At 35.0% G+C, this 24,926-nt stretch overlaps 1 protein-coding gene across 3 annotated transcripts in view; it reads left to right on the forward strand.

Moving 5' to 3' along the window:
- Positions 1–24,926, forward strand: part of ATAD2 (ATPase family AAA domain containing 2) — a 94,342-nt gene that overhangs the window by 32,627 nt on the left and 36,789 nt on the right. For all 3 annotated transcript variants that reach the window (XM_027854016.1, XM_027854015.1, XM_027854014.1), the window contains exons 12-22: positions 32–206; positions 615–703; positions 3,123–3,282; positions 4,941–5,031; positions 5,586–5,900; positions 6,740–6,872; positions 7,397–7,583; positions 8,270–8,455; positions 21,315–21,450; positions 21,868–22,064; positions 23,044–23,203. In XM_027854016.1, coding sequence (XP_027709817.1) covers positions 32–206; positions 615–703; positions 3,123–3,282; positions 4,941–5,031; positions 5,586–5,900; positions 6,740–6,872; positions 7,397–7,583; positions 8,270–8,455; positions 21,315–21,450; positions 21,868–22,064; positions 23,044–23,203 — 1,829 coding nt within the window. The remainder of the gene's footprint in view (positions 1–31; positions 207–614; positions 704–3,122; positions 3,283–4,940; positions 5,032–5,585; positions 5,901–6,739; positions 6,873–7,396; positions 7,584–8,269; positions 8,456–21,314; positions 21,451–21,867; positions 22,065–23,043; positions 23,204–24,926) is intronic.

The following is a 24,926-nucleotide window of genomic DNA, read 5'->3' on the forward strand; positions in this document are numbered from 1 at the left end:
GTCTTGACGTTTAAAATATACTGTTTTACAGGGGATGTTTGTTCTATGGCCCTCCTGGAACTGGAAAGACACTTGTTGCCCGAGCACTTGCCAATGAATGCAGTCAAGGTGATAAAAGAGTGGCCTTTTTTATGAGGAAAGGTGCTGATTGTTTGAGTAAATGGGTAGGGGAATCTGAAAGACAACTACGTTTGTTATTTGATCAGGTAAGAAAATTGGTTTAATTTATACACAGTACTGTATTACGTCTTGGGGGTGGGATGGGGAGTTTTTACACTGAAATTGGATAAATATTCAATAGAATATTTTAATAATTTGAATGAACACATTAACAAAATAGAAACTTTGGGTTTTTACATGAAGACAATAATACCGTATATCAGTGATGAATGGTGCACATAAAATTGAATGTGTATTTATAATTAATTTCCTAGAAATTTGGCTATCTTTTCCGATCTACCAAAAGTAAGCTCTTGAATTTTAATTCGATTTGTATCATTATGCAGCGCTAATTTGAAGCTAGAACAGAAATTTGACTAAAATGGAGATTAAATTTATATTTATACGTTCCTAATATTTGTGGTAACACCAATAATACTAAATTTGCCTTCTAGGCTTATCAGATGCGTCCTTCCATTATTTTCTTTGATGAAATTGATGGTTTGGCTCCTGTTCGATCAAGCAGACAAGATCAGATTCACAGGTAGGATTTTTATACAAGGAATTTTCCGAATTCAGCCTCTTCACATATCAGTGTCTGCGCTAGCATTCTGCTGGTGGCGCCTAATGAATTCCATTAATTCTCACCTGATTTGATTGCCACATTCGCAGTCGGCTGATGTCCAAAGGCAATAAGGCTTACACATTCAGTATACTCTTGTGTCCTTGGCATTTCCATGCAAAATTAGTCTTAGCACTTTTTTATTTTTATTTTTTTTGAAAATTATTCTGAAGTGAAACAATACAAATAGCATTTACACCTAAAGAGAATACACAAGAAAATTCTGTATAAAACCATGAATTTCTTTTTTATACAACTTTTTACAATATACACATTCACAATAAATCCTACTCATTACTTTTCAAATTCCTTGCTTGTCTAATCCCTTCTGAATTACCTTCTGTTCTTTTCATTTTAAAAAATACTACAATGGCCCTTTTTTTGGCATCAGTCTTACTACTCCTCCTGTTCTTTCCAATTAAAAATTGAGAAAATGAGAGAAAGAAAACCCTGGTGATAAATAAGCATAGTGGAGCAAAACAAACCCACAAAGTGGTCATGTTCAAAAATATGTTTGTTTCTACACTTTGTTGTCCATCATGTTTCTGTCAAGAGGGAGGTAACAGTATGCTTCATCATAGCCCCATTGGAGACACAGTTGGTCATTATACTGACTAGAGTTCTTGAGTCTTTTAAAGTTGTTTTTTTTCTTAACAATATTGTTGTTCTTATAGAAATTGTTCTCCTGTTCATGTTCATGTTACCCAGAATTGTCTGAAATCATCTTTGGTCATTTCTTAAAACACAATATATTATATATCATATAATCTATTACATTCATATACCATGGTTTTTTTCATCTATTCCTCAATTGTGTTAAGTAGCAATCTAAAGAAACTTCTGAGATTTTAGTTCTTTTTTTTTTTTCCCTTTTTAATTCCTCGAGGACAGGATGTTTGTTTTGCATTTGACTTCCTTGCCCAGTATTATCCTGTATTTTAACACTTCCCTACTCATTCTTCCATGTTTATATATTCTTCTTCTTCTTCTTACCCCAGTTATGACAAAAAGCAAGTTCCGCCCCTTTCTGTCTCATTTCTACACTAATATATTCCTCTTTTTTCCTTCCTTTTTCTTTCCATTTAAAAACCTCAGAATAATCATTTTTTCCACAGAACTTGTTTTTCCTTTTTTGATTCCCTGACACCTTTTGAAAATATTAACTATTATTTCATCTCCACTATTAAAATGTTAGCACTGCATCATCATAGCTCCTTGCAGTTGCTTAAATAAAATTTCCTTTCCAGATTTTTGTGGACTCTTGTATTTCATAGTTCCTATTCATCTTTGGTGTTTTCATTAAATATACTTGAAAGTCATCTATTCCATTAAAAGTCTGTTTTTTACCCCCTTTAGGATTATACTCAGCTTAGCTGGGTAAATTTTTCTTGGTTATAAGCCTATGTCTTGCCTTTTGCAATATTGTATTCTGAGATCTCATTTATAGTAGAAGCTTCCAAGTCCTTAATGTAGTTGCTAGATACTTGAACTGCTTCCTGGATTTTTCTTTGACATGGAAGCTCAGGGTTTTGTCTGTGACGTTTCTGGGACTAACCTTTGGAGTTCCTTTCACAATATGAGTAGATTCTTACGACTTGCACATTGCCATCTGGTCTTAATGAGCAGTTTTCATTATGATTTCTTGAAGTGTAATGTCTAGGCTTTTTTTTTTCCCTTTTTTTTTTCTAATCATGGTTTTCAGAGTTTGGTGATTCTTAAGTTATCTTTCTTTGACTTATTTTCTGAACAATATAAGTAGTTTGCCAGCTATCACACAGCTGATAATTGGCAGAGCCATAACTAGATCCTAGGATTCCTTCCTGCCAGTCGGGTGCTCTTAATTGTTATAGATATTTATAGTTTTATCTTTGTTTTTATAACATTATTGGTTCTTTTTATGACTTAATTGAAATCATGTTCTGGGTCAGAAATTGTACTTTTGGCATGTTGGGGGGGGAAGATTTATTCAACAAATGCTTTTTGGCCCCCAAAAAAATGGACTCATGTGTTTTTAATTAAACATTTAAAAATTGGGTTTTTTTTTTCTCCAAATGTGATTGTTTCTTTGTAGAGTTTGCTTTTTACTGTGGATCAGTGTTTACTAGAAAATTCAGCAGAGAGCTGTAGAGTGAAATACATTCATTTAGTAATATATTAAAGTGGCTAATTTTCAAATGGACCACCTTGATTAAAAATGCTATTCTAGTAGAATGGAATAAAGGACAACAAAACTTGTTAGATGAAATTTCATACAGCTTTAATAACTATTCCTCTTTTACTGAAACAAAATTTTGTGTGTGTGTGTGTGTGTGTTTCTCTCTCTGTCCTTTTTTTTTTTTAGTTCCATTGTATCTACCTTGCTAGCACTTATGGATGGATTGGATAGTAGGGGAGAAATTGTTGTAATTGGAGCTACCAATAGACTGGATTCCATAGATCCTGCTTTACGAAGACCTGGCCGATTTGACAGAGAATTCCTTTTTAGCTTACCTGATAAAGATGTAAGGACTTAACATTAATTTCATTTCACTTTAGTAAATTTTTTTCAATACAATGTTCATTTCCAGCATACAGACATATTCCCCCCACTTCCCAAATATGCACATGTACAAATGGTCATATACAATACATGCCTGGAAAACAGTGATTCTAACTAGTAGTGCATAGTTTTCCAAATAATATATAGTGTAACAATTTAATACTAGTTTTCAAGTTAAAGTTAAAAGCAAAACAGTGAGAAGCAACATAGTGTGATGGTAGAATGCTATTCTAGAAGTCAAGAAAGACCTAGGTTCTGATATTAACTATACTTCCTTTGTGACTTTAAGTCATTTAATTTCTCAGAACTCCAGGCAACCTGTAAGTTACACACGATTTGCCAGTCTGCCTTGGCAGAAGGAGTTTCCAAACTAGGAGTTACTTATATATGAAACTATGCATCTGGACATCCCTTTTACCCCACTCAAGAAAACAAAAAGCCTAGCTAATTAGGGAAACTGATAGTTTAGGACTTGAGAGGGGGAAAAACATTTGTGAGAAATGAAACAGGAAGTCACGGTAGGGTAGCAAGTAAAGACAAGCTTGCAGATGATAGACTGAGAAAGAAAGGAGCAGTTGAGGAACCAGCTAATGATGAATTCAGTGGGAGTGAAGGTAGGATGACATAATGAGGTTGTTGTCCGAGAGAATTCCAGGGTGATGTCATTCTGAGTGAAGTTAAAGTGTAGCCATATCACTAAAAAACTGAAATGAGGTTGGATGAAGAGGTTGCTGAATTTGAAGAATTTAAGAGTTGAGTCATGAATGTGAATATAAATTTTGCCCCAAATGATGACAAAGGGATATTGTGAATTGTTGAACTGATTAAAAAATGTGTGAGAATGTCCTTAAGTCGAGTAGATGTTAACAATTGGGAGAAAATTATATAATTTAATTACTTTAAATTTACTAGAGGAAAGTGTTTTTCAATTTTCTTATCTATAAAACAAAGAGATTTAAACCTCAATCTCTTTACCTGCAAAATCCTATGATTCTATGACTAGTTTTTCAAAAAAATTTGATTTTATTTTTTAATTTGGATTGGGACACATTCATAGCTTTAGTCATTTAATGACTATTTCATGCACATAGTCATCAAACCCAGCAAATCATTTTGAAATAACATATCTATTGCCTGGGGACAAAACAAATTCATCACTCTTGAATGAGTGGTTCAAAATTAATACACTCCTAAAAGTTTAATAGTGTTATTTCGTCTTTGTACGTTGATAGCTAATATATTAGTATCATACTCTGTTAAAATGTGAAAATTGATTTCTTAAATTCTAATAGATTCTTAAATTTCTCCTAAATATATATCTATAAAATAGATACAAAAGTATGAATTAGCAGAAAAATCATACTTTTAGAAATTAAGCACTAGGATGGAGAGGAGGCGTATGTGTGATAACAGTTCTTTACAAAATATTAACTACAAATGGTACCTATAGCTTCCCCTTTTTTAACCTTAATTTCATTTCTTCACTTTAACCATCAGTTAACATTTTTTGTTTAAGGGAATCCGTTTTAAAAATCCATTTGAAAATGTCTAGCAGTCAAAAGTTTTTGGAAAAGTGATATTGTTCTTTTAAATTTTTTTAAAGAGTGGTTTTATTTATAGGCTCGAAAAGAAATTCTGAAGATTCATACAAGAGATTGGAATCCCAAGCCATTGGATATATTTCTTGAAGAACTTGCAGAAAAATGTGTTGGTAAACATTTTTTTTTTTTAAGAAGTACTATAGTACTTAATAAATTTCACTGTACAGTTGGATTTTTTGACTTAGATGGTTTTGGGGGGTTTTTTTTTGTTTTTTTTTTTCTCCTTGTTTGAACCTTGAATTTATAGCAGGTATTGGAGATTTCTTTATTTCTAATCTGCCCTTTAGTTTTTGCCATTTTCCTCTTGCCCAAGACCTGGATATAATTTAGAATAAATTATTGAGTTATATGTAAGTTTTGTGAGAGGGCAACCTCAGATGATTTAGTATTTTATTCTTTGTCTTGCCGGCATTGCTGTATTGCTATATGTGTGTGACTTTGAATATGTCCTCTCTACTCTGTTGGGCTTTACTTACCTCATTCATAAAATGAAAGGGTTGATTTAGTTCCTTTTGACACTAAACCAAAATCTCTGCTCACAACTGTCCATATGCCTTTCCTCTGGAAGAATTGGGAAATCTTTTTGCTTAAAGTTTATTATTGCAATATTATTGAACTGTCTTAAACTGTTTTTATTCTCTTTGTGATACCATTTATTTAATAGGATACTGTGGTGCAGATATTAAGTCCATATGTTCTGAAGCTGCTCTGTGTGCTCTACGTAGACGTTACCCTCAGATATATACGAGTAGTGAGAAACTACAATTGGATCTCTCATCAATTAATATCTCGGCTAAGGATTTTGTAATGGCTATGCAAAAGATAATACCAGCTTCTCAAAGGGCTGTGACATCACCGGGACAGGCACTGTCTGCTATTGTGAAGCCTCTCCTTGAAAGCACTGTTCATGAGATCTTAGGGGCCATACAAAGAGTATTTCCACATGCAGAACTTGGAGCAAATAAAGGACCAAAGTCAGGTATAAAGTCTTAAATAAACAAGTGTCTTACTTGTATTTGAAGGACTTTGAGTCCATGTCTTATGAAGGTTGGTTGAAGAAAATGGATATGTCTAGAGAAGACTCAAGACATAATAGATATTGAAATTATAAGAACTATCCTGTGGAAGAAGGATTAGACTTATATTTGGCTATAGGAGGTAATGGGAGGAAGTTTACAAAGAAGCACACTTAGGCTTAATGTGAGGGAAAACTTCCTAAGAAAATAGAATGGAATGCCTTAATTATAGGACTTCATTCAGAGGCTGGGTGACTACTTACCAGGTGGTTATGTTAGAAATTTCTTTTGGGTATGGGTTAAACTAAGTGACCATTGAAGTCCATTCCTTTCTATCTCTTTAAAAATGTTTGTGAACATTACATTTTTTAAGGAAGGTAATTTTTATACCTAAAAGTGAAATAGATTTACATTTCCATGAACTTATCCTGGTCTATCAGATTTAAAGTTTGTGATATGTTTTCATAAATCATTTGTCATCGGTTGCCTTCATAAAAATTGGGGTTTTTTCCCTTGAAAAATTCCTAGGTATCTTCCCATTCCTCTTGCCTAAACTCAGTTTGTGCAGTCTGAATCTGAAGTCAGCAAACTGTAGCCAGTGGGCTGAGCTACCTGTTTTCGTCTACCTGGAGCTAAGAATACTTTTTGCATTTTTAAATATCATAAAATTTTGTTTTAAAATTTAAATGTCATTCTTAACTCTCAATGGAACCTCTGGTCTAAATAGCTGTCTCTGCCTTATCATCACTTGAAATTTACCCAGTGAAGTCACTAATATGGGATATGATGTTTTGTTTTGTAGATGTTCCTGGGCCTCTACTAGAAAGTGACTTAGCATATAGTGATGATGAAGTTCTCTCAGTATATGAAAATGGACTTTCTCAGAAACCCTTCAATAAAACAAAAGAAAATATTAATTTCCTTCATCTCAATAGGTATGTTTTTTGTGTGTGTTAAGGATTCACTTAGCACTCTAAGACTCAATTGAAATCAAAGGGAATCTTTGGTACCTGACTCAAGTACTTGAATGAGTTAAATGGTAAAGTAACCTTAAGGACACCTACTAGATTTTAAACAAACATTCCCATTTATAGCTATATTTGAATGGATTTACTTGTATTTGTGTTTATGCAAATTTGTATATCATCTGTCATATAAACTTCGTATTACTTTTTAGCTTCTGTTAGAATATGTGTTCAGTTATGGTGAGGTTGGCAATATTTACACAGTAATATTTAGCACTTAATAAATTTCTGTATATATTGGTTTGCTTTGAAAAACTGTCAAAGAAATTGGGAAGGATGATAATATAGGGATGATATTTGTTAAGGTGGGCTAAGTGTAGTTAAGCCTTTGAATTATAAATGTTTAGACATCAGTAATTGGTTATGGGGTTATCATCTTAGAACATTTACTGAAGCACTTTTTTAAAAATGGAATACATTCACTGTCGTTTTAGAAATGCTTATCACCAGCCTACATCTTTTCGACCAAGAATCTTGATAGTAGGAGAGCCAGGATTTGGGCAGAGTTCTCACTTGGCACCTGCTGTGATTCATGCTTTGGAAAAGTTTACAGTATATACCTTGGACCTTCCTGTTCTTTTTGGAGTCAGTACCACATCACCTGAGGAAACATGTGCCCAGGTAGTTCAGTGTTAACAAAAAAATACGTGTTATTTTTAAAGTAGTCTCTTACAGAAAAAATTTAGAACATTTCAGTCTTTGACATAGTGGGCAGCCAGGAGGTACAGTGAATGATAGAATGTTGGACTTAGAGCTAGAAAGACCTGAATGCTAGTCCTGGCTTAGACACTTAATAGCTGTGTGACCCTGGGCAAGTTACTTACCCTTCAGCTTCAGTTTCCTCATTTGTAAAATGGAGATAATAATAGCACTTCTCTCATATGGTTATCATAAGATGAAATTAAGTAAATGCTTTGTAAGACATAAAGCATTCTATAGATGCTAGCTGTAATAGTAATGAATAGTTTTTTTGTTCTTTTTAATTTCCATCTTTGGATCTGAGTTTTTTTTTTCTTCAAAGCTGTTAAAGCTAACTTTGATTTATTATAGAACTTTTATAACTAATTGAATAAGAAAGCTTTAATAGTAATATTTTTTTCTTTAAAATTTCCTATCAAATTCATTATTCACTTGACAGCAGTTAAAGACATACAATATAAGACTTGACAGAATTTATGGTTGCATGTGAATTTATTGGAAGAAACTTCTTTAAAAGTAAAGGTTTATAGTTCATGGGCTTTTCTGAAAGGTTAAGCACACTTTAAATATGCTGCCTCTCTAACTAAAAATGATAATTGTTCTATTAGGTGATCCGTGAAGCCAAGAGAACAGCCCCAAGTATAGTATATGTTCCTCATATCCACTTGTGGTGGGAAACAGTTGGATCAACACTTAAAGCTACTTTTACCACATTATTACAAAATATTCCCTCGTTTGCTCCAGTTTTATTGCTTGCAACTTCGGATGTACAACATACTGCTCTTCCAGAAGAGGTACTTTTTTTTTTTTTTTTTAAATACTGACTTCAGACTAGTTTTTATTAAGTACAGGGTAAATACAAAAGGATCTTGAGTCTGGACAAACCTTTTTTTTTTTCCCTTTGGTCCTGCCAGTACTGTCCTAGAGTTTAAGTTATGAATTTCATGGCCCTGTCTTATAGATGATACTACATTATAGTTACATTCCCCTTTGATGGGTTGCACAAATGACCTACATATCTTAGACTAATGTTTTCTAATGTTTTAATGTGGTTCTAGGCTAGCACTATCCTATTGCTTTGCCCCTTTTGGCAAAGTATAAGTATCTATATGTCTATCAGTATCTATTTCCTTCTTTCTAACTCAAGATTCATAGACTATAATTCAGGGGAGAAACAAAGTATTTGTTAAATGTCCAAAACAACATGAGTTGGAAATTGAAAATTTCTGAATTTTAATTTTTTTTTTCAACAAGCATTTATTTTTTTCTCCTGCACCCCTCAGAATTCCTAGACCAATTTATAGCTTTACCAGCAGTGTATGAATGTGCCTTTATCCCCACAGCTCTTCTGACATCTGTCATTTTCTTTTTTGTCATCTTCAGAGATACTTCAGTTTGCATTTCTCTAATTACTGATGGTTTGAAGCATTGTCTTTCAGAGTCTTGATAGATTGAATGACTTGGAGGAATCCTTACATTAATTTATCAATTGAAAAAGTTACATTCAATTCAAGAAACATTTGTCAGTTTTCCAGGTGCAAAAGATGTTAATCACCATAGATAGAAAACTTATCTCTGCCCTACTCCTGCTGACAGTTTGGCAGGAAGTATAAACCCTCTGCCTTAGAAGATAATTTAATAGTGTGAACATTAGATTGGGGAACAGAGAGGCTGGAGGCTATAAGACAGTAAAAGTCCATTATAATTAATAGGACTAGTGTTAACATGGGTATGGAATACTCTGGTAGCAGTGGGAATAGAAAAAACTGGGCTAGCTGCTATAGATGTTGCAGAGGTAGGATTAGCAAAACTTAGCAGCTGTTTAGATGTGGGGTCAGGCAGGTAGTCATCAAGTATTAAATACCCATTATGTGTCAGATAACTGTGCTGAGCATTAGGGATATAAAGAAAACAGTCCTTGCTCTCAAGGAGCTCATAGTCTAATGGGGGAGATAACAAACAAGATATAGACAGAATAAATTGGAGATAATCAACAGAGGGAAAGCACTAGCATTAAAGGGGATCTTCAAGGACTTCTTGTAAGAGGGTGAGGTTTTAGCTTGGACTTGAAGGAAGCTAGGAAGGAATGGAAATGGAGATCAGGCAGGAGAGAATTCCTGGCATGAGGGGACAGCTTGTGAAATACCCAGTCAGGACATGGAGTATTTTCTGTGAGGAGCAATAAGAAGGCCAGTGTTGCTGAATGACTGAGTATTGAGGGGGTGGGGGAGACTGGCTGGAAAGGTAGGAAAGGACTAGCTTATTGAAGACTTTAAAAACCACCTAGAAATTTATATTTTATTCTGGAAGGTAATATGGAGAATCACTGGGGAAAATGACCAAAAGAGTTGAGGGTGACTGAAATCTTCAGTCTGGTTCCTGTAGATGGTGTGCTTCAGCAGAAATGGGGGAATAGGAAGAGGCATATTTTGCAGGAAGATTAAAAAGTCATAGAGTTTAGGCTAGAAGGAATCTTGGAAGTAATTAGCCCCACCTCTTCTTTGACATATGAGGCACATAGAGATCATGATTTGCCACAAACTTACAGATAGCAGCAGAGCCTGAATTTGAACTCGTATCCTTTGATTTTATATCAGGTACTCTTTGTTAATATTAAAATAAATCTTGTTTTGACTGTGTTCTATTTGAAGTATTAACCAGTATGTATTCAGATAGAAATATCCAGTAGACCTTTGGGAAGAGGAAGGAAAAAAGGAAGGAGGGAAGGAAAACCATAGAAGTAGCACCAGAACCAGAAGGGTTGGTGTTGTGGAAGTAAAAGATGTAGATATTCTGCAGTGATGACAAGTTTTGTAGATAGGACAAAGTTGAATCTAACAATTGTCATTTCAAGAGATGGATTTCAGTACAGGGGCTGATGCCATACAGAGGTTGGAGAATAAATGAGTAAAGAGAAAGTGAAGCCATTGAGTATAGACTGCTCTTTTGTGGTACACCAGAAGAGTGAGAAGAGAAAATAGCTTTACATGGTGGTGTGACCAAAATAATTTTTTGAAAGATAGTGATGTCCTGAACATGAATGAACTGGATACCTTCTCCTAGAGGAAGAATATCATTAGAGAGGGAGGCGCTGATAATTAAAGAAAATTAAGATGGACCGATCAGTTGAGCAGAGTGTTAAGCAACTAGGTTAATAGAGTCAAGAGCACAGGGACACTGTAAACATATGGTGTCCCACAAGTTCAGTTTTCAGCTATTAACCTTACTCTGACACTTTAAGCTAGCCAAAATTAAAACTACACTAAGACTTTTGAGAAACCTTGTATATAAAAACAACAGGCCAAAAATGTTTTTTAAAAATGGGGGGGGGGAGCAGTGATGTAATGGTAAAGATAACCAAAACTTTCTGAACAGAATGCCCTAAAAATCTGAATGGGCCAGAGAGAACATGAAATCAGAGAAACAAGAAAAAATATCAAACTAAAACCAAAAAATAGGGGATAGGATGAAAGACAGAATTAAAATATAAGGGATATAATATCAAAAACAATTGGCTTGAAAAGCAAGTCATGGAGAAATAAGATAAGAATTATCAGACTATCTAAAATCCATGATCAGAAAGTCTTGGATGCTTTCATGTAAAAAATTATCAATGAAAACTGCCCAGAATTCTTAAAACCAGAGCCCAAAGAATTTAATGATCATTTATAGAAAGAAACTGCAAAATGCAAACTCCCAAGAGCTTCCAGGTCAAAGAAAAAAATGCTATAAGCAGCCAAAAAGGAGTTCAAGTAGGAAGGAGCTACAGTAAGGATTACACAAGCCTTAGAAGCTGCCACTCTCAAGTAACAGAGAGCTTGGAATATAAAGGTTTACAACTAAAGGTAACCTGTTCAGCAAAACTGAATATAATTTTGGGAGGTGAGGCGGGGAAATGAATGGATCTTTAAGAGAATAGAAATTTTTTCAAGCTGTTCTAATGAAAAGGCCAGAACTGATGGAAACATTGGGTGGGTGGGTGTGATCTGTTTAATTGGAAGGTAATATGTAAAGATGAATGGTTAACATGTTAATATAGGGATAAGGAACATGTCTTCTCAGAAACCTAGTATCTTTAAGAGTCATGGAAGAAGGTAAACATGGCAGAAGGCCTATGGGTGGTTATGTTCTGTTTTAATGATCTTAGGAGAACACAAAAATGGGTGGAGTTGGGTACTGTATTGGGAAAGAAAGGAAAATCATTGCTTAATAGAGGTGCCTGAGATGATGAGTATATAATCATGGAGAAAAGGATGAATTGAAGAACATCCTATGAACCTCACTTTTGTCTGAATAGCATAAAGGGAAATTGAACACAATTACACACAAAGAAATATATTAAATTCAAAAGGGAAACAGATAAAAAAGGCTCTAAGTGGGTGGAGCAGGAGAGGTAAGAGAATAATCATAACAAAAACAAACTCAAGTATTTGAGGAACATGAAAGCAGGATAGGTCATCATGGGCCAGGTAGAACAGAAGAGCTATGACAGAAGTAATAAGCTGTTGCTAAGATCACATGTTGGCCACAGTCTCTCTTCTGTCACCTTATTTGTAAATAGGGATGAAAGAGGAGAAAGTGCAAGAGGACAGGAGGGAGGGAAATACACAATCACAACTGTGAATGGGTTGAACTCACCCATAAAATAAAAGAACAGAATGGATTAGAAAGTTGAATCAATAATATATTGATTTTATTAAAATAAATTTTTGATATTTTCTGTTTCTTATATCATCATGGTTATTCCAAGTATCCTTTCCCATCCCAGAAAGCTATCTCATATAACAAAAGTAATTTTTATAGAGGAAAAAATAATCAACACAACTGATTGATACATTGAAAATGTGCAATTTGTAACACCAGTGGACCTCTTGCCTCCCATGAAGGAGTAAATCAGAGTATCTCTTCATTTGAGTCCTTCTGGATCTTTATAATTGTTACATTCACTTTTGATTTTTTTTTAGTATGTATTCTTTCCATTTACATTGCAGTTACTGCTTGTTGTTTTCTTAGTTCTGTTTATTTCACTTTGCATCAGTTTATACGGATTATTCCATGCTTTTCTCTGTTTATCATACGTCATTTCTTGTACCACAGCAGTATTCTATTACAGGTACCACAATTTGTTTGACTGTTCCCCAGTCAATGGGCTTAGACTATTTCCAATTAGTTGCTATCACAAAAAGTGTTGATATAAATGTTTTGGTGTATGTGGGAATTTTCTTTTTATTGATGGCTTCCTTGGGATATAAGCCCAGTAATGGAGTCTCTGGTTCAGAAGTTGGACATTTTACTCACTTTATTTGCATAATTAATTCCATATTTTCCAAAGTGGTTGCACTACTTCACAGCTCCACCAAGGTATTCAGGTATCTATCATTCTACAACCCCTCCCCATTTTTTGTTATTTTTGCCAGTTTTCAAGGTATGAAATGAAATCTCAGGGTTATAACACTTTTAATGTAATTTGTTGCCACATGGTGATGTTACTCTGCATTAAAATTATTGGCTTACACTGCCAAAGGGGAGTGCTGAGAAAATATTTCATTGTATTGTCTTGATAGGGTAGGACTACTATTAATGATACTGTTATTGGTAATCAATGGACAGTATTAATTGAAAAAAATATGTATACATAGGATTTCAAGTGGACACCATTTGTATTTTTAAATCCTTATCATTAAGACATGCTGTACAATTTTTTTTAAAGGAGTGGTCAGACAGATGGAAGAGAGAATTAGGAAAATAAATATCACAAAAACCTAAGGAAGAGCACATCCTAGAGGGAGAGGAATTGATCAAAAGAGGACAAGAAGGATAGGGACTTGGAAAAAATTGATTTAGCGCTAGCAGTTAAGAAGTAATTGATGACCAGTAGTGGCTTTACATCTGCTGCTTTGCCTTGTTTCAGCTCCACAGAACAAGATACCCCCCACGCTGGTGTCTGTTTCCTCTTCTCCGCCCCACCTTTGCTTTCCTGGTTCCTTTTATATGTTGTCTTTCACCTTCCACCTATTAAACAGTAAGCTCCTTGAGGGCAGGAACTGTCTCTTTAATTTATGTATGTGAGGAAGTTGGGGTTAAGTGATTTGCCCCCAGGATCACACAGGTAAAATGTCAAGTGTCTGAGGCCACACTTGAACCCAGGTCCTCCTGACTCTTAAGGCCGGTGCTGTATCCACTGCGCCACCTAGCTGCCCCGGTACTGTCTTTTTATTAATTGCATTTCCAACATGTAGTACCGTGCCTGGCACATATTAGGTGCTTAATGAATGTTTATTGGATTAGATTGCAAGGAACTGAGAAGTGAGTGAGAGTTGGAAAATGGCAGTAACAGGAGTAAACAAGTATTTCTAATAGTTTGACTATGAAAGGAAGGAAGGATTATAGGCCAAAATAGCTTGACAGGATGACAGGGTCAGGTGAAAGGTTATTTTTTAAGGATGAGGGGAAGATCTGAGCAAGTGGATTAGGAAAAGATTATCAAGAGAGGGAATGAAGGAGTAAATTCTCAGAGGTGATGGAATCAGGCAAAAGTAAATGTAAGGATAAAAACCACCCCTTTTAAAGAAACTGGAGCAAAGAAGGAGAGAATGAGAGGTAACTTAACAGGTGTTTGCATTGTGGAATAAGGAAGAATTGTTAGCCCATGTCAAATGGCTTTTTGTTTTCTCAGTAAATTTTTAGGCAAAGTCATGTGCTAAGAGGCAACATGATAGTGTAGGAAGGTTGAGAGAAGAAAATTCAAAACTATTGCTGTTATGGGAAACAATCAAGAATTTGTTAGAAAAGAATGAAAGGATCATCATACAGCAATGAAAACCCAAATGAAATTAGATAAATTCATAGAAGATCTAGTTAGCATGATTATGTGACTTCTTCAGTGACTTTCAGCAGCCCTTGAGTTCAGTAGGTAGATGGTGTGAGGGTAACTCAGGGTTGGGATTTGGCAAGACACAAGTAAGATGAGACAAGAGGACAAGTGATTCATAGAGGGGGAAAGTATAGTTGGAATGGGATCATACAGTCAAAACTGAAAAAGAAGATAAGTGAGGTTTATAGTGGTAATGAATTTTGTTGTTCAGTCGTTTTTCAGTTGTGTCTGATTCTTCATGACCCCACTTGGGGTTTTCTTGGCAAAGATAGCAGAATAGTTTGTCATTTCCTTCTCCAGCTCCTTTTATAGATGAGAAAACTGAGGCAAATGAGGTTAAGTATCCAGGGTCACCCACCCAGTAAGTGTCTGAGGCCATATTTGAATTAATGTAGATGAGTCTTCCTGACTCTAGGTCCAGCAGTCTTCATTCTGCCACCTAGCTGATGAATTTAGGAGAATAATAAGCAGTGAAGTAACTGGGGGGCATAATTAATATGATTTTAGGGTAAGTGAGCCAGAAACATGAACGAATTATGATTAGAAGTAGGAATTTCAGCACTCCGGATCATGGAGATATAGAACTTTTAGTGGGTGTGTAAGATCAAGTTTATGATCAGTATGTGTAGCTAAGGTACAATAAAAGTCACAAGAGTGGAGCATGGGAATTGAGATTATAATGGCCATAACTTTTGAAAGCCAATACTTTTAAGTGCCTAATTTAATATAGCATGACACATTAGTTATAAATATAGTTATTGCTATCTATGAACTTTTTATTTAAGACACTAAGACGACACAGGTACAAATCATTAAGACTAAGAATAAAAGTATTGCAACAAAAAGAAATGAGCATTAAGTAATATTTAACAAATGTGGGTTATATGTATATGCATTTTAGATGCAAGATGCAAGGTTATAAATATAATTGGGCAGAGTTTGGGATGCATAACTAGGAATTCCCTCTCTAATTGAGATGAAAAACTTTTTTAATAAGTATTGTAAAGCTTTATTGAAAAAGTGAGATTTTGGAATTTGTTTCCATAAGCCATACTTAAATCCATCTTCTTTACTTTATAATTGTACCTTAATCATTTCAAAACCAAAAAGCTTTAAATCATGTGTATTAAAAAGACTGTGTATGTATATATATATCCATGTGTATGTATGTATGTACATTCATACTACATTGATGATTTAACAGTGACCAGTCAGCTTAGTGAAATTGTGAAAGACTAATCCTTACATTTGATAATGTAAGGATTACATTATCATTAAATATTTAGGTTCCTTGTTTCTCCCTTTTTACTGTTTCCTAGCATTTGAATCCTCTACTGTTCATTAGTATCTACACTATAAGGTGAGAAATGAAATAAGATAAAATTCAAATCATTAATTTTCTTCTTAACATCTTGGTAAGAGTGTTGGTGGGAAAGCATATTGAAAGTTGATGATTAAATTAGCAAATTGTATTATTTCACTTAGGTGTGTTGGCTCTGATAACCACATGACTGAATTCAGAGAACTTCTGCTATAATATTATTTTCTCACAGTCTGCCCTATGTTTTTTTTTTTCTTCAGGCTCTGCGCCCATGAGCGTGTGCTAATTCTTACAGTTGGTGTTAGGGCTTCAAAAAACAATTTTATTTTTAAGACAGCTGGTAATAAAATGTGTCAGTGCTGAATTAATTTTTTTAGTTCATTAGGAGACTACTGTTCTAGTCATATGAATAAAAATCTACTTTTTTCATCTCAAAGAAAATAGTGCCTTGCATTTACATAGTGCTTTAAGATTTTCAAAGCACTTTACATATTATTTCATTTGTTCACTAAATGACATTAATTAGATTTTATATTCTTTGATTCAGTGGATAGCTGTATAATAACTTGAAGCTTAATACTAGCAAAGAATATCATCTGAAGAGTTTCATTAAATGTGGCTTAAGACTTTTTAAAATTAAATTTCTTATTCAATTAGCAAAAATATTTTTCTCCCTCCCCACCCCCATTGAAAAAGAAAAGCAAAAAAAAAAAACCCAAAACATAAAAATAGGTACAATTAAGCAAAACAAATGTCTTGTTCCATACCTGAATCTTTCGCCTCTCTATCAAGAGGTGGTTAGCATATGTCATTGTTCTTAGTCATTATGCTGATCGTTATTTCTAAATCTTTTGGGTTGTTTGACTTTGCAGCATTGTTGTCTTTATATAAATTGTTCTTCTGTTCACTTCATTTCTGTATCAGTTCAAATAGTTTTTCTCAGTTTTCTCTAAAACTCCCCTTCATCAATTCTTATAGCATGATAGTATTCCATCAGATTAATGTACATACAACGTGTTCACAGCCATTCCTCAATTGATGGATACCCTCTGTTTCCAATTTTTTGCTACCATAAGAACTATCAGTATGTCCTTACATTTTGTTTTTCTTAGGACTAATCTCTCCCTTAATCTCCCTTCTAATACGTTTTTATACTCTTTCCCTTTTGTTTTCCTGTTGAGTGAAATACATTTGTGTATCAGTCTCTATGAGTGTGTATGTTCTTTCCTCCTTTAACTAGTTTAGACAAGAGTGAGATTCAAGGATCAACCATTCTCCTCCTCTCCTTCCTCCTCATTTGAATAGATTATTATTTGCACACCCAAATATGTGAAATAATTTTTCCTAACCTTCCTCTCCCTGTCTCCCCTATTATAGTCCTCCCCTCACCCCTTTCCATTCTTCTTTTGATGAGCATCTTGAGACATAACAGAACTACCCTCAACCCTTCTGTCAAACTAGACTACCTCTGTGATGCCTAATGATAATAAGGTTCAGAGGTAACACATGTATTGTCTCCCGATATTAGCATATAAGCAGTTTATCCTTATTTAGCCTCTTATGATCATTCGTGCTTACCTTCTTTATTTTTTGTTCTTTTGACTCCTATGTTGGCACTTTTGATTTTCCATGTAGCTGCAGTCTTGGAAATCTTTTATTTCATTAAAGGCCCATTTCCTGTTTGATTATATTCAGTTTTTCATCTTAAGTTACTTTTGGTTATAAGCCTTATGTCCCTTGCCTTCTGGAATAGCATCTTTCCTTTATAGTGGTGACTGCCAAGTCCTGTGTGATCCTGACCTGTGGCTCCTAGGTACTTGTATTCCTTCTTTTCTGCCTGCCTGGACTATTTTTTTTCTTTGACTGGAACCTCTAGATTTTGCCTAAAATGTTCCTGGGAGTTTTAATTTTGAAGTTTCTTTTAGGATGCTCTTATTTTCACTTTAGTCTCTGGTTTTAAAAGGTTTGTGCAGTTTTATGATTTCTTAGAATATGATATCTAGGCTCTTTTTCTTTTTTAATCATGGTTTTTAGGTGGTCAGTTGGTCCATAAATTTTTTCTCCTTGGTCTGTTTTCTAGGTCACTTGTTTTTGATATGAAGTACTTTTACGTTTTCTTTGTAACAATATCAATTAATATTTGTGGAATAAGGAATAACAGGATTGCTTATGTATATCATGCCCATAAAGGATCTTTATGGTCTGATAGGAGAAATAAGACATTTACACAAACATGTATACAAGAACGTGAAAATGCAATGGGAAACTTATAAATCCTAATACAGTTCAATTAACAAATAATTATTGAATACTTATTACATGCATACTTTGGAGAAAATACTTTATTTCTAGTAAGTTTAAATCATTCCTGCCAACCATTGTAGATCCCTACCTTTCTGAAGCATGTGTTACATTAAATCTCTACTAATAATATTGCTTCCTTGTCTTCAGTCACTCTAGTGGAAAAGAGACCTGGAGAAATGGCCAGTCTGGGTTCCTTCCTTCCCAGAAGTCCTCCCTCATTTGGCCATGGTCTACAGAAGAAACTTGAATTAAAGGTTTTCTTAAACTACAAATAATAATTGAGAGATTTGTTATAGCAGCGATCAAGTGTGATGGTTTCTTTTAGAAGAAATGTGCGAGAAGCACTGGGCATTTTGTTTCCTCAGCAGAAAAGATAGAAGGATTCATTGCTAGAAATTGCCACTACCTTCTGCAGGCATAATTTCATTTGTAAGAATAACTGAATGTATTCATATTCTAAACTAAAGTATTAGTACCCTACAGTATAATTAGAAACACAGCCAAGTTATAAAAGCTTTAGAATTATGTGCTTTAGCTCACTGAAGTATAGAAATTAATTTTGAATTCTACTTGTGCCACTTATTGCCAGTGTGAGCCCTGGAAAGTTATTTTTCTTCTTTGTTCCTTAGTGAACCTCATCCATAAAATGAGGGCATTAGATTAAGATCCTTCTCTCTTGAAGTCTTTTGATCTTGTGATTGTGAGTCTCAGCAGAGTGCTTGTGAAATAACTGGTACCAACTTACAGACCTTTTCTTTTAAAATTAAAAATATTTTTATATTTATGCCAGTGCCCATAATGTATACTTGAATGAATCTGTGATCTTATCAATGTGTGAATTCTTCCTAACTACATAATGCAAAAACACATTTTCTCATCCTGTGTAACTCTTACCTGTGTCCTCCCTTAAATCTTCCACAAAAAGTCACTCATACTGGGAACCTTTCTCTAGTTCTTTTCTCATTCTTCTCTTCCCCTGCCCCTTAAATTATTATTGTTTCATTGACGGTCTTTTCACCCTTTCCTCACAACTGTAGAATAGTAGAAGCCCTGGCAAAATAAGTTAACATGTTGGCCAGGTCTGAAAATGTATGTCTTATTCTGTACCTTTAGCTCATCATTTCTGCCAAGAAATGGGAAACATTAGCCTTATGAAGTAGTAATTGGTCATTTCATTGTTCAGAGTTCTTAAGTCTTTAAAGGGTGTATTTTCTTTTATATAATTGGAGTCATTATATAAATTTTTGTCCTAGTTCCATTCGCTTCACTTGCATCAGTTCATATAATTCTTCCATATTTCTCTGAGTCGTTCCTTTTTTGTCATTTCTTTTGATGAAATACTATTCTACCACATTTAAATATCATAATTTTTTCTGTCATTCCCCAATTGATGGCAGCCTCTGGTTAATTATATAGCTATTTTCACGTAAAACCACTTCTCTTCATTGGTGAATGTTTAACAACTAGTCCAGCCTACAGATCTCAACCCAGTTATACCTTCCCATCCAATACAAGTCTTTTCCTTTTCCTCCCATGAATATGCCACAAGAGGTCTACCCAACATGTTGGAAACTTTCCTCACTTTCTTATGATACATCTTCCCAATGACATATTTTATTCTTGCTCTTCAAAGTTCCTCTTTGGTTATGTGTTAATGCTTGTTCACATCCTCCATGTACTTTACTATTGCCTTCTGTAGTGAACTCATTTTGTTTTCCTCCGAGACTATTATATTTAATGCTATCCTTCAGCACACCAGAAGAATTTTGATATTACTTTTGTTCCCATGGGAAACATGGGGTTATTAAAGAAGCTTTGTAATTTACTGAAGGCAATCCAACTCACTGTCCTCTCATTAAACTCTGGCCTTGGTGTGTTGTCCATTTGTACCATCTCTCCAGGATGTACACACTAAATGAACTCTAAATTGTCCATTCAGATGCATGTAATAATCTGGGCCTGTATACATTCTTCATCCACTTATTCTGTTCTGTGTGGATGATGAAACCAAACTCCATTAGGTGATTGCAGATCTTTTCCAGAATGTTTTTGGAATTAATATAGCCAGTACCATGTCATCCAGAAATAGTAGCACCTCGAAGCCTTCACTGTTCACAAAGAATCCTTTTCCAACTTGGCTTGTGTGCTAGATCCCTGTGTTATGCCCTCAAGTAAAAAAGGCCTTGAAATCTGTACATAAAGAAGATTAAGTTGCAGCAATGAGCAGTATGGTTTAGAGGAGGAGTCCCTACCACTTGGAGACTGGATCAGTAGTTGCAAATATGACTCCATTTGGGTGCTAATAAGGACCTTTATTAGTGTGGTGTGGTATTGAAAATAGAGAGGAAGAAGTAGAAATAGCAAGGTTTTTCATCTGATTCGGTGTGGGAGAAGAAAAAAAGATTTTGATTATGCAAATGGTGATGCTAGTGAGAGGGAAGTCAAAAGGAGAAACATTTTAGCAGAAAAAGAAGATGGTTTTAGAATGCTGAATTTCAGATGCTTATAGAGCATACAAGCTGAGATATTGGCATGGTAGGTCAAGCTCAGAAGAGAATAGAGTTGGGGCAAAAGAGATATTCATCCTGTTACCCATATCATGTTTTTTTTTGGCAGCCAAAAAGACAGTCTTTTGAACTCTTGTTCAGAATTTTTAAATAGTCTAAATCTTTGGTTTAAAAAGTTGTTAATCTGTATTACAAAGGCTAAGCTGTCACTTAGTGTGAACATAATTACCCTTTACTACTTGCTAAAAATGCACTGTCACTGGCTGTAATTTTTTAGGTTTGTATGTCAGAAACAGTTGGTAACAGTTTCCCTGCTGTGTTGAGTGACCAGTTGCATAAATGAGTGTATTCTATTCCAGGCACTGTATGTGTTGAAATATAGTAATAGATAGAGACCTGAATTTGAGGTCAAGGTAGATCAGAGTTCAGCTCCCACCTCAGCACTTAGTAGCTCTATGAACCTACACTAATCTTCTAATATCTGAACCTTAGTTTCCACACCTGATGAAAAGGATAATTAACACCTGCTTCAGAATTGTTGTGAGGATCACAGGATTTTAAAGCACTTAAAAAACCTTAAAGCACTATAAAAGCATAAGCTTATACTGATTTTAGTTTATAAAACTATATTTCTGACTTTTTTTTAGGTACAAGAATTATTTATTAGTGATTATGGGGAGGTTTTCAATGTTCAATTGCCTGGTGGTGAAAAAAGAACAAAATTTTTTGAGGATTTAATTCTGAATCAAGCTGCTAAGCCTCCTGCATCCAAAAAAAAGGCAGGTTAGTGTCTACCCTACAATTTAGTTAAGTATGGAGACTTTTGGATATGGACAACTGGTATAGTGATGAGCCTCAAGTATATGAATGTTTGTTGAAAGATCTGCAGTTATTTATTGTGTCCCATTTTTTCCATTATCTCTTAGCTCTTATAACATCATTATTTCATATTGGCATAAATTTTGATTGTCTAATTTCCTCAGAAATATTCCCTTAGTAATGTACTTATTAGCTAAAATTTGGTAGATTTTCTTTTTTTATCAGTACATTTTAAGATTAATAGCATTTTTATCCCATCTTATATTAAAACTGTGAATATACCTCTTTTGTTACATATAAGTTTCTGACTCCTGGTTTATGATTTATTATCAGGAGGTGAGAAGTAAAGGTTATTTTCTAAAATATTTGGTTCCTTTGAAGTTTTACAGGCACTGGAGGTCCTACCAGTAGCTCCACCACCTGAACCAAAACCGTTGACAGCAGAGGAAGTAAGACGGCTTGAAGAGCAAGAAGAGGATACATTTCGTGAACTTAGAATTTTCCTAAGAAATGTTACTCATAGACTTGCTATCGACAAACGCTTCAGAGTATTTACCAAGCCAGTTGATCCTGATGAGGTATCTTAGTTTTAGTTGAACAGATAAATCCTCTTAGAAACATGACATACTACCTCATACAGTTTGGATAGTGGACCTGAGCATGAGCTTATGCAGTATAAAGCTGTTTCAAAAGCATAAAAAAAAACATATCCATTTGTCTTTTTATTTTCTGATCCAAAGTCCCACTTCAGTTTTCAAAATCAGTGCCATAAGGTTTCAAATTCTGGCATAGAATATGTGAAGCTAAAAAGTATTGAGATATAAGCCCAGCGATAAGAACTTTATCTGGCTGAGAATTGGCCTAGGTAAATTTAGTTAAGCTTAAGACCAAAAAGGTCAGGTTTTTATCTACTCCAGTGAAATTGTGGGTCCTTGAAATTTTTAGACTATGTCTAAATCCAATAACCATATTCATAATTACTCAGATCACCTATCTGAATTTGACAGTAGATACTTAGTTGGACAGAGTGAAAATATGGTAATATTTTGAGGAAAATTTTAATTTGATACGTCAATATGTTTAACTTTGTTGAATACTTAATATCTATCTAGGCAATCTTTGATATACAAAAGGAAATAAGATGAAGATTCTGACGTAATTAACTTAGATAATAGTTCAAGGAAGAACTTATTTTTAAGTAATACTTCAGCAGTTAGATGCTAATTTATGTGCCCTGCTGTGTCTTAGTAGTTCAGAGAATTGTTCAAATGTAGCGTTGAAAGATGAGTGGACTTTGGATTATGCAAAATTAAGGAGGAAGGACATTTCATGGGGGAGAAGCAACACAGGCCAAAGCCCACAGTCAAGGAAAAAACCTGGGTGTTTGAAAATGATAGTAAGGAAAATGGTCTGATGAAAGCAGAACATCCTTGGGGGAAGTTGAAAGGCAGTTTGGATAGTTACTCAGATTTGAACGTATATTTTAATCACATAGGTATCTTAAGGTAAAACAGCTTCTACTCAGTGGTGAATTTACTTGAGATGTTTCACTTGTAGGTTCCTGATTATGTCACTGTGATAAAGCAGCCAATGGACCTATCATTAGTTATCAGTAAGATTGATCTACATAAGTATCTGACTGTGAAGGACTACTTGAGAGATATTGATCTCATCTGTAGTAATGCCTTAGAGTATAACCCTGACAGAGATCCTGGAGGTGAGTGTTTTTCCCCTTAAATATAATTTAGAATAGATGAGACAACATTTATGACCATGTGCTATTTGAGGATATTTTAAATCAACTCAACATTTATTAAGCATTTAACTGTGTGTAAGGCACTTTAGGATACAGATACAGAAGTGAATCTTTCCCCCAAGGAGCTTACATTCCACTAAGAGGATTCAGCACAGGTGGAAAAAAAAATCCATTTGAGGAGTGAGAATACACTAAGAAATTTTTGTGGAGGAAGAAAGCATTTGAGCTAACACTTGATTGAAAATAAGGATTCAGAGAGCCAGAGTAAAAGAGGGATCCTGTATTCTAAGCATGGGAGATTGTCTGGATGAGTGCCCAGAGGCAGGAGATGGAATGTCAAATTCAAGTAACACTTAGTACTTCCATTTGCAAGAGTAATGTGAAAAAAGGGTAGAGAGGGAGGTTGGAGTCAAATTGCAGTATACTTTTAAGTATCAGGCTTAGGAGTTTGCATTTTATCTTAGAGCTATTAGGAGACTACTGAACCATTTTTGAGCAAGACAATGACATAGTCTTCTCTGCCTTAGAATTATTTTGGCAGCTATGTAGAGGATTCATTGGAGAAGGAAAAGATGAAGCAGGAAGATAATTGAAAGTCTATTACAACAGTCTAAGTGAGAACTGATAAAGACCCTGAACGAAAATGGTATAGGGAGGAAGACAGAAATATGTTGAAAGTTACAGTAACTGCATCTGATTGGTACCTAGTGTGAGGGAAGAGAAAGAAGTACAGGGTGACTGAGCTTCCTGAACCTGCCTGATTGAGGTGGTTAGGTAAATAAATGGGGGAGGGGGAAGCAGGGAGAAGGGAATAGGTACACACGTAATTATAGGTGTTGAGGAGAAATGTGGAATGAAGTTGACTTTGTATGACTAGGGATAGATTCAAACTTCACACTGGATAGATAGACCTCAGTCATTTCTGTAAAGATAATTGGTCACTGATCGAGCCAAGGGACATTTAGAGAGAAAAAGAACACCCAGGGACATCAGCACTTAGCTGATGGGATATTGATGATCTGGCCAAAGGGACTAAAGAAAACATGGCCAGTCAAATAGTAGAGTCATGTCATCATATAAGCCAAGGGACAGAAGACTATCTAGAGGGAGGCAATTGTAGATAACAGTGAGGGGAGGGGAAGCTGCAAAAAGATCAAAAGGATGATTGAGGGAAGTCTATTGAGTTTAACAGTTAAAAAATGAGTAACATTTGAGAGAAGTTTCAGTAGATTGGGCTCAAAAGCAAGATGGCAAGGCGCTGAGAAGTGAGTAGGGGGTAAGAAAGCAGCTATTTGTAGACTCTTTACTGGAGTTTGGCAGTGAAGAGAGAAGGGCTAGGAGGTAATAGCTTGAAGGAATGTCACTTTTCACATGGAAGTTTAAAGACAGGAAACCTGGGTATATGTCTATCCAGTAGGGGAAAAGATGCTAGATTGAGAAGATTCAGGAGGAGATGATGGATGTGGCTAACTCCCAGAAGAGGCCAGAAAGGGATGATGGAATCAAAGGCTTATAAGAAAGAGTTGTGGCAAGGAAAAGAGCCACCTCTTTCTTAAAGATTAAAGCAAAGGTTGAGGGGATGGTTTAAGATAAGGAGGAGTTTTCAGATTTGGAGTAGAGGGAATGAGGAAGCTCAGATGTATGGTTTCTGATTTGGTGAAGTTATCTGCTAAGATGGGGTAGG

The sequence above is a fragment of the Vombatus ursinus genome, unplaced genomic scaffold (genome assembly GCF_900497805.2).
Source record: "Vombatus ursinus unplaced genomic scaffold, bare-nosed wombat genome assembly UNPS02010284.1, whole genome shotgun sequence".
In the NCBI taxonomy this organism is placed as follows: domain Eukaryota; kingdom Metazoa; phylum Chordata; class Mammalia; order Diprotodontia; family Vombatidae; genus Vombatus; species Vombatus ursinus.